Source organism: Electrona antarctica, assembly GCF_951216825.1.
Source record: "Electrona antarctica genome assembly, chromosome: 8".
NCBI classification, from domain to species: Eukaryota; Metazoa; Chordata; class Actinopteri; order Myctophiformes; family Myctophidae; genus Electrona; species Electrona antarctica.
Window position 1 is genome coordinate 31,312,258 of NC_136789.1, and position 20,082 is coordinate 31,332,339.

At 45.0% G+C, this 20,082-nt stretch overlaps 1 protein-coding gene across 2 annotated transcripts; it reads right to left on the reverse strand.

The window, feature by feature from the left end:
* Positions 1 to 10,560: 10,560 nt before the first annotated feature.
* Positions 10,561 to 20,082, reverse strand: LOC306927922 (uncharacterized protein). 2 transcript variants are annotated; one of them, XM_079507809.1, is made up of 7 exons: positions 19,776 to 20,082; positions 16,884 to 17,048; positions 15,904 to 15,989; positions 13,586 to 13,613; positions 13,119 to 13,400; positions 11,991 to 12,885; positions 10,561 to 11,198 (listed from the first exon to the last, which is right to left on the reverse strand). In XM_079507809.1, exons 1-7 carry the CDS (start codon positions 19,978 to 19,980, stop codon positions 11,012 to 11,014), a joined length of 1,848 nt encoding a protein of 615 aa, XP_079363935.1. In that variant the 5' UTR covers positions 19,981 to 20,082; the 3' UTR covers positions 10,561 to 11,011. The 2 variants fall into 2 exon arrangements, with proteins under 2 accessions (XP_079363935.1, XP_079363934.1); XM_079507808.1 differs by having other exon boundaries at positions 10,563 to 11,198; positions 15,781 to 15,989; positions 19,776 to 20,081.

Here is a 20,082-nt window from a genome sequence, read left to right on the forward strand (position 1 = left end):
ACGGGAGACTTTAAATGGCTGAACATTGGTTCTAATACGGGATACTTTAAATGGCTGAACATTGGTTCTAATACGGGAGACTTTAAATGGCTGAACATTGGTTCTAATACAGGAGACTTTAAATGGCTGAACATTGGTTCTAATACGGGAGACTTTAAATGGCTGAACATTGGTTCTAATACGGGAGACTTTAAATGGCTGAACATTGGTTCTAATACGGGAGACTTTAAATGGCTGAACATTGGTTCTAATACGGGAGACTTTAAATGGCTGAACATTGGTTCTAATACGGGAGACTTTAAATGGCTGAACATTGGTTCTAATACGGGAGACTTTAAATGGCTGAACATTGGTTCTAATACGGGAGACTTTAAATGGCTGAACATTGGTTCTAATACGGGAGACTTTAAATGGCTGAACATTGGTTCTAATACGGGAGACTTTAAATGGCTGAACATTGGTTCTAATACGGGAGACTTTAAATGGCTGAACATTGGTTCTAATACGGGAGACTTTAAATGGCTGAACATTGGTTCTAATACGGGAGACTTTAAATGGCTGAACATTGGTTCCCCAACCCTTTCAGCAGAGACCCACCCAATCAAAGACTAATTTGGTGTCTCCCCGGTAAAATCCTTTATGGGTTAACAACTTAAACACTATTTAATTATGAAAATAGCTGATCTACAAGCTCATAACGCATCGCAACGCCATGCTTGTAGATCCATAATCATCACTATTTCTTATACATTTTTAAAATTGATTATCTATCTATCTATCTATCTATCTATCTATCTATCTATCAATCAATCAATCAGGGGTGTAACGATACATTTTAACAGCTATACGTATCACAAATACATGGTTGACGATACGATACAATATTGGTCCATTATGGTGATACGATACAATTCAATGATTTGAAAATGATACAGTAACTATTTAGAAAATACATTACATATATGTGAAACATGTGGATAGTGCAGGTTTTTTAACCAGATTAGATGTTTAGATGCCACGGCCGAGATAACGAGGTTAATTGGCGTTAATCCAGCATAAAAAAAAAACAATTAGCATGTTTTAGCTTCGTTGCTAGCCACCGCTTAGCGTCCACGTAACATCAGCCAAAATGCCCACGTGCAGACGCGTGCACGCCGTCTTTATGGACATTATGGCTCAAAATGAGATGAAATAGGAATGATCGGCGCCTAAAAATACATTAATCCAAGTATCCAACCTCCCGCTAATGAAAACATTGATCGCATCGCTAGTAGGCCTCGTTGGGCCTCCGCAGAGACGGGGCTTGATTAGTTTCACTTCCACCAAAACAACAAAGGCCGCCCCAGATTCGCTCATGTAATGATTTTTGTCTCCACTACCCATATCTATTAATAACGCTACAGTTTGTTACACTCCCGTGTTTAAGGTTTAATTGAGACAAAAATATAAACACAAAGGTCTGCTAGCCCGATGTGGCAGAAAAAAAGTCTGATGTGGCCAAAACACAACTGAACCCTGGCTATATTAAGAGTGAACTTTCCCTCATCGGAAGTTCTGAATGTAAACTGTCTCCGCACGTAGGCTGTCTAAAAGAAAAAAGGGAGAGGGGAATAATTAGTGTATGAAGAAGATCTACAAGCTCAACGCATTGCATGCATGATGTCCACACATGTTAGTTTTGAAGTACAAAGTCGAACAAAGTCCCATATTCGGATTTGAGAGTATCAAGGATGTTCTGTAGGCTGCGGTTTGTACTGTCGGATTCTTCAAGTCTTTCCGTCATGGCCTTCAACTGACACTGGTAGTTGGACTCCATATCTTCCTTAGTTCGGACTAACTGGCTAAATTCCGCTTCGGCAACGCCCGACTGGGACTCCAAGTTTGTGCCATCCGTCTGACTGTCCGAATCCTGCAGGGCGTGCTCCAGTTGTTGCTGAATGCTTTTAATGGTCGTCTCTTTCACGTGAATATCCTGGGCCTTGTCTTTGTTGTCACACGTGATCTGCTCCAGCTTCATCTCCAAGCGCTCAATGTCATCCTTTAAAAGGTTGTTCTCTTCTTCTAGCTCACCATTAAGCTGCTGAGCAGTGGCTGCTTGTTCCTGAGTCTCTTTCAGCTGCACCTCAGTGACTCTTTGTTTCTCCACCAGCTTCTCGAGCGTCTCTAGATATTCGAGCAGAGACCCTCTGAGCTTCTTTATCTCGCCCTCGAGGTGAGCCTTCACCTCGCGCGCCTCCTTCTGCGCCTCCTTCTGCACATTCTCGAGCCTCAGAGAGTACCCCTCCGTTTCCTGACCAGGTTGGTGGCTTGACTCTCCAGCCGAAGCCTTCGGGCTCGGGTCGTCCGACTTGGCCGAGGTAGCATCGGTTCTAAAGCTACGCTGAGTCATCTCTTCCCTGTATACTCTGCATTTCTCCTCTTCGGCGTGCAGCATTGTGGTCAGTTCGGCCACCTGGGTTTTAAGACGGGGGATCTCCTTCTCAAGCTGCTGTTTAATGCCAAGGATATTCTGCTGGTCTGCCAGCTCTTCTCTGTATTCTCTGCACTTGTCCTCTTCAGCCTGCAGCCTCGTGGTCAGTTCGGTCACCTTGGATTTAAGACGGGTGATCTCCTCCTCAAGCTGGCTCTTAGCGGCCAGATCTTGTGTCTGGCGGGTGCCCCATTCCTTCGATTTTGAGTGAACATCTGCCAGTTGGGTCTCCTTCTCCTGTAGCTCTGCAGAGAGTTGCCTGGCGGTCTCAGTGGCCTGCTGAGCCTGATGTTTCAACACAGACACAGTTTCCATACTCAGCCTCTCTCTGTCCTGCCGCTGCTGCTTCAGCATCCTCAGCTCCTCCTGCTGAGCCTCCATCGTCTGAATCAGGGCAGCTAGGTGACTGTTCTCTGCTTCTTTCCTGCGCAGTTGAGTTTCCAGATGGTTGCAGGTGGACTGGAGAGTTTTGGATATCTCTGCAGTAGTCTTTATGCTGCCCTTTTGAAACTCCAAACGCCCGGCGAGCTCGGTAGTCTCCTTCTCCTTGTTGTTGAGTTTGGCCAAAAGGACACTGTTCTTTGCTTCACAATCGGCCAGTCTCTTTGCTACTTCGTCCTTCTCGTAGTCACACCACTCTCGCCTCTCTCGCTCCTGTCGCTGCTGCCTCAGCATCTGCAGCTCTTCCTGCTGGGCCTTCAGGTTGTGCTCCATCCTCTGTATCTGGGTAGCTAGGTGACTGCTCTCTGCTTCTGTCCTGGACAGTTGATTTTCAAGACGGTTGCGGGTGGAGTTGAGAGTTTTGGATAGCTCTGTTGAAGCCATTGTGTTGTCCCTTTGAAGGTGCAAATGCCCTGCAAGCTCAGTATTCTCTTTCTCTTTGTTGTTGAGCTTGGCCAAAAGAACAATATTCTCTGCTTCACAGTCAGCCAGTCTGTTTGTTATGACGTCTCTCTCATAGTCGCGCCACTCTCTGAGACGATCTCGCAGTATGCGGTTTGTGCTGTCAAATAGCTTGATCTTTTCTTGCAACAAGTCCCGCTGTTTTCCAAGTGAAACAACATCCGTCTTTGATGGTCTTTTATCCTTGGGCAGACCATCTACAGTGTCCATCAATGCCGACAGTTGCCTGACTATGGAATCACCATCAATCTCGGCTTCTACCAGTGTCCTCAAAAGCAGCTCCGTGTCCCCATGATGCTCCGACGCATCTAATCTGCTGACGTTCCTATCTTTGGATGCGGCGGCCTCTGCAGTAGGACGGTAAACATTCATACTTTGTGTCTGCTGTGGCCGTCCCGTTCCCTTCATCCACCGCTGTGACTCATTCTTATGCATTCCTCCTAAATCGTCCAACGTCAGGCTGTCCTTACTGCCATGCTTCTCGTGAGAGTAACCCTCTTCAGCATCGGCATTTCTGCAAGGGTCACCATGTGATCCGGGTGTAAATGGCTGGGTTGACGTGTGCCACTTATATGTTGTGCTTACGTTTCCCTTTGCGGATGCCCCTTCTGGAGGTATCCTTGGGCTACAGGACTTGGACCTGGCGGAGGGGTAAGGGTGCCCGGCGTCGTCCTTCCAGGCGGAGGGGTGAGGGTGCCCGGCGTCGTCCTTCCAGGCGGAGGGGTGAGGGTGCCCGGCGTCATCCTTCCAGTGTGTTTCTCTGGTCTTGGTCCGCGAGTTCTTATTACGCAACCAATGGACATGTACATGTGTCTTATCGAGGACGTGGACATGAACGGGAGGGGCTAAATCTTGTGTTTGAATCTTTTCTGGGACATTGACGTGAACAGGCGACGCCAAATCTTGTGTTTTCATTCTTCACAGGCACTTCCGAATGTTATCATCTCTTATAACGTGCATATATATGCAAATTTAGCTCGATATTTTTCAGAAAAACAACAAAACACATATAAGTCTTACAACCTATCTTTAACAACCATCCTCTCTCTCTCTTATGCTGGTGGTGACGTCACAGTTGTTCGTCACGATCTCCAAATACATAAATAGAGAACAATAGAGAGTATGCACATGCATGATTTTCCCATCAGGACACGCCCCCCTCATCTAGACTGAGTGGCAAAACATTGAGCAGCATGAGTGTTGGAGTTTGGAAGCGCTCGTTGGAAATCACTCAACTGTCCTGCGTAGCCTACCACCTGTTTCTAAATGTCACATAATGCAGGAGGCAGCAAAATGTTGTGTTATTGAAAACAAGCACATCCAAACTCTGACACTTAGAAAGATAATCAAATGCAGGGCATTTCTTGACAGAAAGTAGCTCATAACGTTTCTATGGTAGATTTTTATGAAACAAACTTTGCAGATAGAAAGAGGATCAAGCTTTTCGTACAGCTGCAATGTTGGTGAGTTTAACATTGTTTAATGCAATCAGACTTTTCTGTTAGGATGAATGGGCTGTCAAGGCCAGAAAGTCGTTTTTTGCCACTCAGTGGGCGTTCCTGCATAACTTCCAGGTACGATGATGTCACGTGCATACCCTCTATTGAGAGTACACATGGTACCTAACCTGTATTCTATAGGAAAAGCTACCCAGCAACTGTTATGGCTGCAACATACTCCACACAAAACTGAACTCTTTTTGGCCTCGGAAGGGCAAAGGTAATTTAATTAGTAGTAGTAGGTCAGAAAGGCTTATTATTATCGGTATCAGCCAGAGTGTGGGAGGGGAGGGGAGAAGGAGAAAGGGGGGGAGGGGGCGAAGGGAACAGGTCAGAAAAAGACAAAAAAAAGGCTTCATGTAAACTCCTGATGCAAGCGATTATGTATCTGAATATTGTCAACATAAGCACTGAAATGTTTGAAACTATGGTTTCTAAGAAGTAGGGGCAGTATGGATCACAAGGTCGCCAGTTCGATCCCCACCCCACTTTGAACAAAAGTAAGCTGACCCTAACAAGAGCCCAGTGTCTCTGATGTCATCGCCACTAGGCTCACTTCCTTCCTGAACTACATGTTGTCTCAGTAAGACAGCCCTCCCCCTATCCACAGGGAGGAGCAGTGCACCAAAGCATTATGGAAATTGTAGTGCAGGAAGTGAGCCCAGTTGTCGATGACATCAGAGACACTGGGCTCACTGCTAAAATCTAAAATATTTAAAACCACATATTACACACATAAAGACCCCCAGGAAAGTGTTCTAAATCTTCTAAACGTCATTAACATATATTTTTTTGCAAAAAGGGTTAAGTGTCCTTTATAGTAAGAGAAATCTATGCAAATCTGGGAATTAAATCGTTACCAAGAAATTTCTTCACCAATGTGTTTCTAAAGGTGTCTAATAACATGTACTAAAAGTTTGAAATTCAACTCCCGTGGGAAATTGAGTTATTAGCATAATATGCATAATATGCCCATAACATCCTATATAAGGCAAAAAAGTCCAAATTTCATCATTCTTTAAGTAACATGTGACATATGAAACTAGGGTGTTTGCATGATTCTGAATCCATTCCATTAGTTTTGCACAAAAAACACTCCTTGGGAGGAAAACGGCCACACAAACGTGAAGAGGTCAGCACATTTGGTCAAGTGGATATGGCCTAATTTAGCCCAAGGAGTGTTTTTTGTGCAAAACTAATGCTTGGAATGGATTCAGAATCATGCAATCACCCTAGTTTCATATGTCACATGCTACTTAAAAAATGATGAAATTTGGACTTTTTTGCCTTATATAGGATGTTATGGGCATATTATGCATATTATGCTAATAACTCAATTTCCCACGGGAGTTGAATTTCAAACTTTTAGTACATGTTATTAGACACCTTTAGAAACACATTGGTGAAGAAATTTCTTGGTAACGATTGAGTTCCCAGATTTGTCAAATACCTGATAAAATGCCCTTACTATTAACTGTATACGAACAGAGCTGAATTATTAATATAGAATGATCTATATGTGTGACATAGATTATAGTATTTGTGTGTATGTGTGTGTGTGTGTGTGGGGGGGGGGGGGGGGGCAAAAAACTTCCAAACAGAAAAGTCCTATTTGATTGCATTAAATGACTTTAAACAACATTAAATTCATTTATGTCACTTGATCTGCCATTTACTTTATGCATGGGCATACCCACCCACACTCTTGCTTTATACATCCAGGCCTTTTAAACATAAATCTTGCGCCCAACGTGGGGCTCGAACCCACGACCCTGAGATTAAGAGTCTCATGCTCTACCGACTGAGCTAGCCGGGCTTATGATGACACGGTAAACGGCTCCCCCTAGTGGGCTGCCTCTACTTGGCTCTAACGCAATATTTAAACTATATTTTCCAAATGCAAACACTGAAAACTACTATATCCCGTTCAAAGCCTTCAAATAGGCTACAATAAACAAGCAGCTCTTAGCAGCAGCATCATGCCATTTATATACAATATTTTTGCACGTGGTTGTGGAGAAATACTTTAAAACTTTTATTGAAATTCATTCATTGTTCATTTCAGTTTACTATATTTATATAGGCTATACTTGCAATTGTTTAGATTCTTTGTCCTTTTTATGTACAGCTAGAAATAAGCCAAGTAACAAAGTTGCCACAATTTCAAATCTAAATTTATCAGAAAACCACGTTATCACGAAAACCACAAGGGACTAAATTATTTTTCGCTCCTATGCCACCAAAATGTGGAACGCCCTACAAACAGCCATTAAGACATGCAAATCCCTTGACTCGATCTTCAAAACACACATAAAAACCCCAAAACAACTTAGGAAAAGAAATCACACATGTGTGAAGTGAGGGGCGCTCTTATCATCATACTTCATCATATACATCATCTCATTCTGGCCAATCTTTTAATGTTTGTGTTTACGCAAACACTCAAAACTGGGCCATTCATTATCAATGGCATTTAATGTTTGTGTTAGGACAAAGTTTGTGTTTACGCGCACACTAAAAGCTGGACATAAGCCCCTCAAAGGGGGGCACGCTTATGACCATACATCACATTCTGTGTTCAGCCAATCAAATCATCGCCATGAGGTACACACATTGCTCAGCCAATCAAATTATCGCTATGGGGTACACACAAACACACAAAGCTGGGCATAGTGAAGTGCCCATCGAAAAAAAAAACAATAAGATAAGGAATTATAAAATTATTAAAAACAGTGAAAATAAATTAGCTAGGGAAAGCTGAGCATAGCTGCCTTCCAAGCAGTTGACCAGGGTTCGATTCCCGGCCAACGCAGTGACTTTATGTGGGCTCTTCAATAGTTTCGTCATCCTCCCAACAGATCTGTGAGCAGAACTTTTTTTGGCATGAGAAAACATACGTTTACATTTCCAAAGCAGGTGTAGTGAAGCAAGGGAATACAGTAAACAAAGTCACATTTGCTTAGAAAAACTGTCTTACGATACCACAACTACAATAACAATTGTGTTCTATAGAGGTTATGCGCATGCTTAAAGTGAATGGCACATCGAGTGGCAAATCGAGTGGCAAAGCAACAGGCAAAGTGAGTTTAACATTGTTTAATGCAATCAGATAAGACTTTTCTGTGTGGATGTATGGACTGTCAAGGCCAGAAAGTAGTTTTTTGCCACTCAATAGGCGTTCCTGCATAACTTACACACACACACACACACACACACACACACACACACACACACACACACACACACACACACACACACACACACACACACACACACACACACACACACACACGTTTTAAACATAAATCTTGCGCCCAACGTGGGGCTCGAACCCACGACCCTGAGATTAAGAGTCTCATGCTCTACCGACTGAGCTAGCCGGGTTTATGTTGATATAGTAAACAGCTCCCCCTAGTGGGCTGCCTCTACTTGGCCCTATCGCAATATTTAAAATAGCCTATATTTTCTAAATGCAACCACTGAAAACAACTATTATCCGGTTCAAACTAGCGCCGCCTGGTGTTCACCCTGTTATATAGAAGGCTAGACAAGCAGCAGCAGCATCATGCCTTTTATATACAATATTGTTGCACGTGGTTGTGGATAAAGTAACACTTTTACTGAAATTCATTCATTGTTCCTTTCAGTTTACAATATTTACATATACTTGCAATTGTTTAGATTTTCACAATTTCAAATCTAAATTTGTCCATATATCATAAAACCATGTTCAACCCAGATTCAGCACAAACAATTTAAGGGAATAAAAATAATTTTCGCTCCTATGCCACCAAAATGTGGAACGCCCTACCAACAGCCATTAAGACATGTGAATCCCTTGACTCCATCAAATACCGCTCTCAAAGGGCACCTACGAACGGCTGCAATTCTAAACTGGCCCTCATACAATCTGAATCCCCCCACCTCTTTTCCCCTCACTGTATATGTTTTTTTCCCCTTTTTACCTCCTTACACGATTTCCTGTTTTTGAGTGGTGCAACCATAGGGTGCAGCCACTCCAAAGTCCAATGCCCAGCTTTGTCCGTCCCTGGTGGTGTCCCGTGTCCCTATGTTTAGGATACCAACAGGGGGCGCTGTTGCACCACTCACTTCAGATTGGTCTGATTTTTATATAGAAGTGTATATTTGTACGTCTCTAAATGTTCTGATGCATTGAAAGTGGTGGACCCTGTTGTAAGCAAGTGTAATGCTTTGGGATGACCTTTTACGCAGAGCCTGGCAGTCGATGGGTCACTGAGGGGGCGCTTGTTTTACAGGCGACCGGATTAAGGTTGGTGAGGGGTCCGTTAAAACGACCGGATTAAGGTTGGTGAGGGGTCCGTTAAAACGACCGGATTAAGGTTGGTGAGGGGTCCATTAAAATGACCGGATTAAGGTTGGTGAGGGATGCGCTGCTCCGTGCTTGCGGTTATGTTTAGGTTGGGCCGGGTTTGAGGTAGGTTGTCGTTCGGACCAAAGGTATGTCGGAAAGCATGCACCCATATAATACTAGCCTGGCTTGGCCAGCCTCATAACGGGGATTCACTGAAGATTCTTCCCCGTATGCGGGGAGGAAACATCAGTGAACCCTCGCTATGAGTCTGGCCGCGCCAGGCTAATATAATACCACCCTACTAGTAGTAGCCGGCGCTGTAAAACAAGTGTCCCATCAGCGCCCATCGAAACCGAGGCTCTGGGTGAAAGGTAGTCCCGTAATGCTTTATCAGTGTGTCGGGCTACCCGCCCCTCTAGACCAGAAAGCACGCTGGCTGGGCCAGGCTACCCGCCCCTCTAGACCAGAAAGCACGCTGGCTGGGCCAGGCTACCCGCCCCTCTAGACCAGAAAGCACGCTGGCTGGGCCAGGCTACCCGTCACTCTAGACCAGAAAGCACGCTGGCTGGGCCAGGCTACCCGCCCCTCTAGACCAGAAAGCACGCTGGCTGGGCCAGGCTACCCGCCCCTCTAGACCAGAAAGCACGCTGGCTGGCCAGGCTACCCGCCCCTCTAGACCAGAAATCACGCTGGCTGGGCCAGGCTACACGCCCCTCTAGACCAGAAAGCACGCTGGCTGGGCCAGGCTACCCGCCCCTCTAGACCAGAAAGCACGCTGGCTGGGCCAGGCTACCCGCCCCTCTAGAGCAGAAAGCACGCTGACTGGGCCAGGCTACCCGCCCCTCTAGACCAGAAAGCACGCTGGCTGGGCCAGGCTACCCTCCCCTCTAGACCAGAAAGCACGCTGGCTGGGCCAGGCTACCCGCCCCTCTAGACCAGAAAGCACGCTGGCTGGGCCAGGCTACCCGCCCCTCTAGACCAGAAAGCACGCTGGCTGGGCCAGGCTACCCGCCCCTCTAGACCAGAAAGCACGCTGGCTGGGCCAGGCTACCCGCCCCTCTAGACCAGAAAGCACGCTGGCTGGGCCAGGCTACCCGCCCCTCTAGAGCAGAAAGCACGCTGGCTGGGCCAGGCTACCCGGCCCTCTAGACCAGAAAGCACGCTGGCTGGGCCAGGCTACCCGCCCCTCTAGACCAGAAAGCACGCTGGCTAGTCCAGGCTACCGACGTGAGTGACGTCAAGACACAGTACGGCACTGCACTGCATTGTATCGTGTAACATTTTGCATATAGCGTAAGTTTTTATGAACAGTATCAATAGCCAAAAACAGTACATAGTTAAGCATACTTGGCTGCTAGGTCGCAAGACAAATTTCAGTGTGAACTGACAATAAAGTACTATATCATATATCACTTACCAAAACATTTAATCATTTCCAAACATTTTCCAGGACTGAAAAAAATAATTACCCACATCATTTTCAGAGAACTTGACTCATTGAAACTCTTGTCACACTGTTTTCAGTGGAAAGGTTTTACTTCAGTGTGGACACGACGCAGGTATGTCTTCAGGTTACCAGACGCATTGAAACGTTGATCACAGTATTTACAGTGAAAAGGTTTTTCTCCAGTGTGGATACGATGGTGTGTTTTAACCGTATTAATGCCAAGAACGTGGATTTCCGTTTTATCCCGCCGTTGTATTCCCGCCTGTGCCAGAACGTAAAAATCCGTCTTTCTGTAATGTCATTTAATCAGCCTCCACACGGAGGACGCGCACGCGGCCGCGCGCACGCTTAAAAGGAACCTAAATGACTGAAACTCTTGTCACGGTTCTGTGGAAATCAGCTGGAATCAGTCCCATCCTCAGCATCTGGCAGTAGAGGTCGTTGTGGCTCCTCTTGATGTGTTTAAGGAGTAGGACCTGGGATGTGAAGGCATACGGACACTCAGAACAAGAGAAGACCCGAGTCTGGGAGACTGGGACATCACTCCTGAGGATGAGAGAGTACTTGTTAAACCATAATAATAATAATAATCTAAATGTCTTTATACCACACACTTCCACCCCAATGGTGGTGTCCTTACACAGTTCAGTTAGACAGTCTCCTCTCTTTCAGCTTTAGACAAATTATTATTAGACTTTATATCACCTTTTCTTTTTCAGAGCCCTTTGTACATCATGTTCAACCAAATGAGAATAAAACAATATGGGCATGGGCCGTTGAGTGATATTCAACGAGCGCTTCCAGACTCCAACACTTAGGGAAAACAATCACCTGCAAGGAATTTTTGACAGGCAGTAGCTCATAACATAATCTACGGTGGATTTTTATGAAACAAACACTTCGAAGATTGAAAGAGGATAATTCAAGCTTTTCGTACGGCTGCAATGTTGGTGAGTTTGACGTCGTTAAATACAATTAGATAGGACTTTTCTGTTTGGATAAATGGGCTGCCAATGGGAAGTTGCACCTAGTCAGCACCTTGCTTGCAAGATGGCAGCGGTCTGCATATGGTCAGATTATGGACGAGTATATGGAAGTAAACAGGAAATTAACCGGAAGTAAGATCCACAGCCATTTGTTTACCTTTTTTCAGATGATTTTATCTCGGTTTATTTTCCCAGATTCAGTTTTTGAGGTGGCGCTAGTCCCTTTCTGGCTGGTTACAGGGGTTGTCATGAAATCCCATGGCACCAGGAATGCCTTTAACGTGTTTTTGAGCTTTGTATTAATTAAGGGCAGATACCGCTACCTCAGAGGCTTGGATGAAAGGTCCATTACCGTGTTTTCTTGCTGTTGAACCGGGTGTAGTGAACGCGGTTTCTCGTGTAGCCCCCTTCCGATTCGTCCGACGTGTGGTGGGTGGTTCTGCCGCGTCCCTGTCCTCGACACCTCCCGCGACAATGACGCCGTGTGGGATCTCCTACAAAAGAAGTTCCACCCTCCCGTCTGTTGGAGTCAGAGTCGACGGAAGAGGATGAAGGCCAGGTCTCTGTCGGAGGGAGACCTTGTGGGCGGTCGCTCTGTGACGGTGGAGCGCCATCTGGTACTGCTGGCTTCCTCCAGAAGTAGACGTTCTCCTTTCTGTAGTCTTTGGTGTCCCTGGCAAATTCATCGCATTTCTTGCATTTTAGATCTTTGAAGGTTTCGTCTTTTATTAGGTCAATCTCTCTCATGAGTTCTAAAAATACAGTCTTGCCGGCGTATACAGTATCCAGGCGACCCGAGATGAGCTCGATTTCCTCTTGCGTCTTAGCCAGTTGTTCTGACGTTTCTTTGATCAAAAGCGCCATCAGGTCCAGAGAGCACTTGTTGAGAATTTCACACCAGTGGTCTAGGAATTCCGGACTGTTGAGGCCAACAGCAGGAGCCTTATTTTGGATCCTGAGAGCCCTCGGTATGATCTTGTGGCGCAGATAGTCACTGAGGGAGACGGCGTCTAGATACTGTTGCGTCTCGCGCACTGCGAGCGTTTTGAGTGATTTGACCAAGGAGTCAGTGTCGGCGTGTGCGCTGGCCACAGCACAGTCGAACAAAGAGTCTTTCAGGATGACGCGAGAGACATCTTCTGAGGTGAATTCAAAGGTCCTGAATAAACGATCAGGTATGGCGCTCAGGTCATCCGCCATGTTGTCCTGCCGTTGTCTCTGGGCTGGGGAGTCAGAAGGAGAGTGCACTGCAAAATAAAACAAAACAACATCATTAGAAAGAGAGTCCAAATGCGAAGCATCATTTAGAATGGCACAGCTGAATTTTTTTTCCAAATCAGAAGCAACATCAGGTGTGGTGGCGAGCGCAACCCCGGCCCGTGGCAGCCCATTTAAAAAATGGATTGGGACACAGCATCACTTCTGTGTGATATTGGGGTATAGAAACAGTTGAGAGACAATGTATTCAAAGCTTACTGACCTCCACTGGTCTCCTCCCAATCACCACTGTCCTCAGTGACTTCAAAGTCTGTTTCAAGTTCGACTTCAATTCTAGAACAGTGTGACAGGGTGTCTTCATCATCCTCCTCTTCTTTCGTAGCTAGTAATGTCAACGTTGACCCATCAGGCTCCTCTGGTCCTAGAAGTAGCTCCTCCTGTTCCTCTTTAATGTGTGGGGGCTCTGGTTCCTCCTGGAGCAGACTGGGGCTGCTCTCCTGTTTAATAGAATCCTCCTCTTTACACACAACCACGTGCAGGATGTCTAGGAGCAGAACAATAGCATGATAGGCCGCAAGGTGTTATAATGAAGTTGAATTTGTATTTAATTGTACTTGATGTCAAAGCACAATCCTTTCACAGCCCATAATGGCACTGTATTATATGTGTATGTGACAATAGACACCTTGAAGCTACGAAAAGGGCAAAATGAGAGACAGTGTAACTTACTGAGGTCTGACTGGTCTTCATGTTCCTCCTGTTTTGATTGATTGATTCAATACTTTATTAGGCAGAAATGTAAACAGTACAGAGTACAGTCAAACACAGTCTAAAAGGATATCACCGAAAAGGAAAAAACAGTCCTTGCATTCAGGTCCTGGGTATAAATGACATGACACATAACACAATTCAAATCATCACAACCTGGGTGACTGTGGTGTAGAAGGAGAATTTACCCATGTTTGTTTTAACATGGAGTCCGCCAGAAACGAGGAACACGGAGGGTTAAATTAGTACCCTAGCCCGCCAAACACGAGACTCTCATTTTCCAGGGCTTGTATTCTTTAATCCATGTTTTAATCCGATCGTATCGTTAGCTACCGTTTGCTAACGCAACAACACAAAGTGGGACAGTGGCCGCAGCCATTTTGAAGATGTGCGCGCATCCACTTCCATTCTAAGCCCTGCATTCAAAGCCCTGTATCTCAGAAAAACGACATTGAAGGGGCCGTTTCTGGTGAAAACAAGGGTTTTCAACGGGCTGTAGCAGGCGCAGTGATACTCGCGGTCGGGGTTTTTCCACCACCGACCGAGACAACAACAACCGGTCAAGACACACACAGCAGTTTGTCACTGTAACATGCGATTACGGATATTTGGCTCTTCAAAGTAAGTGTTACGCGCGATAAAACCCTGGCAGTACGCTATTAATTCATGGCGGCGGATTATAAAAGTGGGTGGTACCAGATCGTTGTTCTAGCTCCCTCTAGTATTGTGGCTGTGGGTGTCACTCACTTTTTCAGGTAGTTACTAGTCAGGTATGCGGGTACTGAGAGCATAGAGGGCAAAGCTGCATTTACTATTTTCAATCCCAATTTCAAATGCTTTAACTCTGTCTTCTACCCGGAGCCAACCTAGACCAGTGTTTCCCAAAGTGGGGTACGGGGACCCCAGGGGTACTTGAGGGACCAGGGGGGACCCAGCTAAATGATCATTTGGAACCAAATGGACCCTTATGGGTCTGTAACTCAGAGAGTATACAAATGTGTACATTTGTACACTCTGAGTTAAATTAGCATTTATTTTACAATTATAAATTGGGGGTCCCAGAGATAGAAATGCCATTAAATGGGGATCCGTATACTAATGCATGTCAAACTGGGGGTCCTTGAAATTAAACAGGTTGAGAATCACCGCTAGAGTCGTCAAAATCTTCTCTTATGGCAGTTCCTGGCATATATTTTTCAAATGGGGGTCTGTGGGCTAATTAGTGTCAATTTGGGGGTCCTTGACGTGAAAAGGTTTGGGAACCAGTGACCTAGACTATCACAATGGGTTGCAAAAAGATGGGTCATGGGCCCCAGGCCGAGAAGTAGTCCAATTAGTTTGTTTTGGGAGGTTTGGAGCTTAGTGATGTTGGAGAACCAAGAGGTGCAAGCATAGTCAAAGGAGGGCTCAATTGGCCATATTCAGACCGCAGCCATCTTGCCAGCAAGGTGCTACCTAGGTGATACTTCCCATAGACAGCCCATTCATCCAAACAGAAAAGTCCTATCTAATTATATTAAACAACGTAAAAATCACCAACATTGCAGCTGTAGGGAAAGCTTGAATTTTCCTCTTTCTATTTGTAAAGTGTTTGTTTCATAAACATCCACGTAGACATTTTATGAGCTACTTCCTGTCAATAAATTCCTTGTGATTTAAGTGTTGGGAGTTTGGAAGCGCTCGTTGAATATCACTCAACGGCCCATGGAAGGAAGTAGCTCATAACATGTCCACGGTGGATTTTTATTAAACAAACACTTTGCAGATAGAAAGAGGATAATTCAAGATTTCCCTACAGCTACAATGTTGGTGTTTTTGATGTTGTTTAATATTAGAGATTAGAAATTAGAGAGGACCTTTCTGTTTGGATGAATGGGCTGTCTATGGTAAGTATCACAGAGGTATCACCTTGCTGGCAAGATGGCTGTGGACCGTCTGATTCTGAATATGGCCAATTAGGCCTCCAGCTACAGTCCTGAGAGCACTTTTGATGACAGAGGAAATTCTGCCAAGGAAATATTGTTTTTTGATCACTCTTGTTGCCATGCTTTCACCTGTCAGTTTGTTTGTCAAGCATACTATACAGCCCAGATATTTAATATGTTCTTCGCTGGAGATTACTGCCATAAACTTTACTAAGGTACATTTACATTTACCTTACTGAGAGAAGGTTTGGACCCAAAAAGAATGGATTCCGTTTTGCCGAGATGTAGTGATAATTGGTTATCGGTAAGCCAAGTTCGTATTTTGGTGAGTTCGGAACCGAGAGCTTCCTCAACCTGCATTTTGTCCTCTCCCAGGATCAGGAGTGGAGAGTCGTCAGCTGGAGAGCTCATCTGCACCTGCTGTCTGGACTCCACAGACTCTGGAATGAAATTATGAAACAATACCAAATCCCAGAGTTTAGGATGAATAAGACCTGAGACCAAATTCTAAAAAATGTCCTCTGAATCATGACAGTTTTCTGAAAAACCTGTTCTCAAACTATTTCAGTCAAGGACCCACAAAAAACATATATGGAATTGGCTGCGGACCCCCATCCCAGAAGCAAAGATTTGAATGAAAAATGTTCGCTGTGAAAGAATACATGTGTACAATGTGCACACGTTTTCACGATTTTTCTAAAATAGCAGATCTACAAGCTCATAGCGGAGCTTGTAGATCTGCTATTTAAAAAGAAATGGTGACATTTTTCATTCTATTTTTCAACAGCTATAGCTTAAAATGATGGTTAAAGTGGTTCAAAGCTATAAGGTAATAACAGAAAGACCTGTCGTTACTCACAATATCAGTATTATTTGTTTATCATTGGGAAGAAATATTTATCATTTTCTTCCCAATTTATATCGTTATGCCAATTGATTCGTCCCCACACCCATGTCTGTGTCGTCACTGCTGTTGTGAGTGGGGCCTACTGACTCACCTGCCAGTGAGGAGCCCCCACCGGGAGGAATGTACCGCTGTGTCCTACTGACTCACCTGCCAGTGAGGAGCCCCCACCGGGAGGAATGTACCGCTGTGTCCTACTGACTCACCTGCAGGTGAGGAGCCCCCACCGGGAGGAATGTACCGCTGTGTCCTACTGACTCACCTGCCAGTGAGGAGCCCCCACCGGGAGGAATGTACCGCTGTGTCCTACTGACTCACCTGCAAGTGAGGAGCCCCCACCGGGAGGAATATACCGCTGTGTCCTACTGACTCACCTGCCAGTGAGGAGCCCCCACCGGGAGGAATGTACCGCTGTGTCCTACTGACTCACCTGCCAGTGAGGAGCCCCCACCGGGAGACATGAACATAAGCTCACGTTTCGTCCCGCGGTTCGCCACAAAAGTTCCCACTTTTGACGCTGCAGATTGTGATTTCCCTCTGTCGGGGAACACCGAGGGTACGTAGTCTGGATGCATCTCATCCTCATGTTTCAAGCCTACGGAAAGTAAAAGGGTACGCGTGTGATATCATCATCATCATACCCGGAATTAGGCGGGAAAACTACTTTCTGGCCTTGAGATCCCATACATCGAAACAGAAAAGACCTGATTGCAATAAACAACGTTAAACTCATTTTGCCTTTCACTTTCCAACTCCATGAGCCACTTGATTTAATTTGACACTCACCTTATGCATGCACATACCCTCTATTAAAACACTGTGATATGTACGTGGTTCTATTAAAACACTGTGATATGCACGTGGTTCTATTAAAACACTGTGATATGTACGTGGTTCTATTAAAACACTGTGATATGTACGTGGTTCTATTAAAACACTGTGATATGTACGTGGTTCTATTAAAACACTGTGATATGCACGTGGTTCTATTAAAACACTGTGATATGTACGTGGTTCTATTAAAACACTGTGATATGTACGTGGTTCTATTAAAACACTGTGATATGCACGTGGTTCTATTAAAACACTGATATGTACGTGGTTCTATTAAAACACTGTGATATGTACGTGGTTCTATTAAAACACTGTGATATGCACGTGGTTCTATTAAAACACTGATATGTACGTGGTTCTATTAAAACACTGTGATATGTACGTGGTTCTATTAAAACACTGTGATATGCACGTGGTTCTATTAAAACACTGATATGTACGTGGTTCTATTAAAACACTGTGATATGTACGTGGTTCTATTAAAACACTGTGATATGTACGTGGTTCTATTAAAACACTGTGATATGTACGTGGTTCTATTAAAACACTGTGATATGTACGTGGTTCTATTAAAACACTGATATGTACGTGGTTCTATTAAAACACTGTGATATGTACGTGGTTCTATTAAAACACTGTGATATGTACGTGGTTCTATTAAAACACTGTGATATGTACGTGGTTCTATTAAAACACTGTGATATGTACGTGGTTCTATTAAAACACTGTGATATGTAGCCTACGTGGTTCTCAAACTTAGGGCCGATTCATACTCCTATTTTACCGCTGTAGTGCCGAAATGATTTCGGCTCGTCAGAAATTTCCAGTAGCACCGAAGAGCCGACTTTAGGACGGTACCCGCCCCCCCCCCCCCCCCCCCCCCCGAACCTCAAATGACGTCACATTGTAGGCTCTACAGAGCCGAACCGACTTTTATTCGGCTCTAAAATAGGAGTATGAATCGCGCCTTAGCCTGCAGACCCCCATTTGAAAATATATGCCAGTCCCAGAGACCCCCATAAGAGATTTTTACAGCTCTTAGCAGTGCTTCTCTACTATATTAATTCCAAGGACACCCAGTTTGACATGCATTAGACTGTATAATGGTATTTCTATCTCTGGGACCCCAACTTAACTTATATTGTAAAATCAATGTTAATTTAACTCGTGCATTATGTGCAATTTCAAAACAGAGTTTGATTGATTGATTGATTGAAAAATGTATTAACAGTTTGCAGAATTACAGTACATTTCAAGCACAAACTCAATACAAAGGCTGTTAACTGTGAGTGGACGACCCAATTAAGCATTACACTTGTTTCCAATAGGGTCCACAATGTTCAATTCATCAAAATCTTTAGCTCCTTTCGGAACCCTACGTTAAAGTTTCTGACATTTTGATGACTTTATGTAGGGTTCCTTATCACCGGATTCAAGCGACATGGGATGCAATCTGATTTCCCCTGACTTACCCCTGTGCTGCGGTGTGGGTGTCACGCTGACATATTCCAAAAGAACCATATGAACGCTATAGGATACAACGAACCCTCTCACCCCCCCCCCCCCCCCCCCCCGAACGGCACAGAAGCCGTTAAGTATTTTTAATGTTTGTACGACCGTTTGGCAGCTCTGAAATTCTCTCTTCGGTCCCTCCTTGTTGACATCTCGGTTGGCTAGCTGCGCCTACGAGGCGCGTAGGGAGGCGCAGTTAGCCAACCGAGATGCTGGAGGCGGTACAATGGGATGTCAACAAGAGAGAATTTCAGAGCTGCCAAAACGGTCGTACAAACATTAAAAATACTTAACGGCTTCTGAGCCGTTCGCGGGGGGGGGTCAGAAGGTTCGTTGTCTCCTATAGCGTTCATATGGTTCTTTTGGAATATGTCAGCGTGACACCCACACCGCAGCACAGGGGTAACTCAGGGGAAATCAGATTGCATCCCATGTCGCTTGAATCCGGTGATACCGGACCCTACATGGTAGGTCCAAAGGAGCTCAACCCGGGGGGTCCGGAGACGGGCTACAAAATCTTCCAAACTCCCAAAATAATCACCTGCACGGAACTTATTGACAGAGAAAGTAGCTCATACCAAACACTTTGCAAATAGAAAGAGGATAATTCAAGCATTTCGTAAAGCCCTGCGATGTTGGTTTATTTACATGTTCTAAATGTTTTTTATTGTGTTATAGAGGCTTGTGTTATAGAGGACTCCTGGCACTTCCCTTCTATATTTTGCGTATTAGCCTATTTTGTATTGTTTTCATATTGTGCTAAATCAAATCAGTTGCATAGGGAAAGGGTAGCCCCATATGTGCCCTCTCCCTACGCTCATTCTGTAGAGTTCTGTAGTGTAGAGCTACAGAATGAGCGTAGGGAGAGGGCACATATGGGGCTAAGGGAAAGGGGTGGGATATTCCATTGTTCCCAACTTGCATGGTTCAGGTCTTGTTTAAGTAAAACGTGCCAGTAGCCTACTTGTTTTCTTACCGCTAACAAAGTGGCGACTGCAGACGTAAACATGCGGTGTCTTAGGGTTCCACAGGCGGCCACAGTCGTCCCCTCGGCGGATGGCGTGCAGCCACTTTGTCCTTCTACTGGGCTCTGTTGCTTTCGATGGCAAAAGTATAAACTTTAATTCGGGATTCTTCGCCTTATTCGTTGTGCAGAACGTAACACAGCAGCTCTTCGGCATTGTTGTAGCTCGTTGAGAACATTACATTACACAGAACACACACAACCGGGTCCGAAACACAACAACACACTGCATTGTGGGAGCTACTCTGGCGTGTGTGTG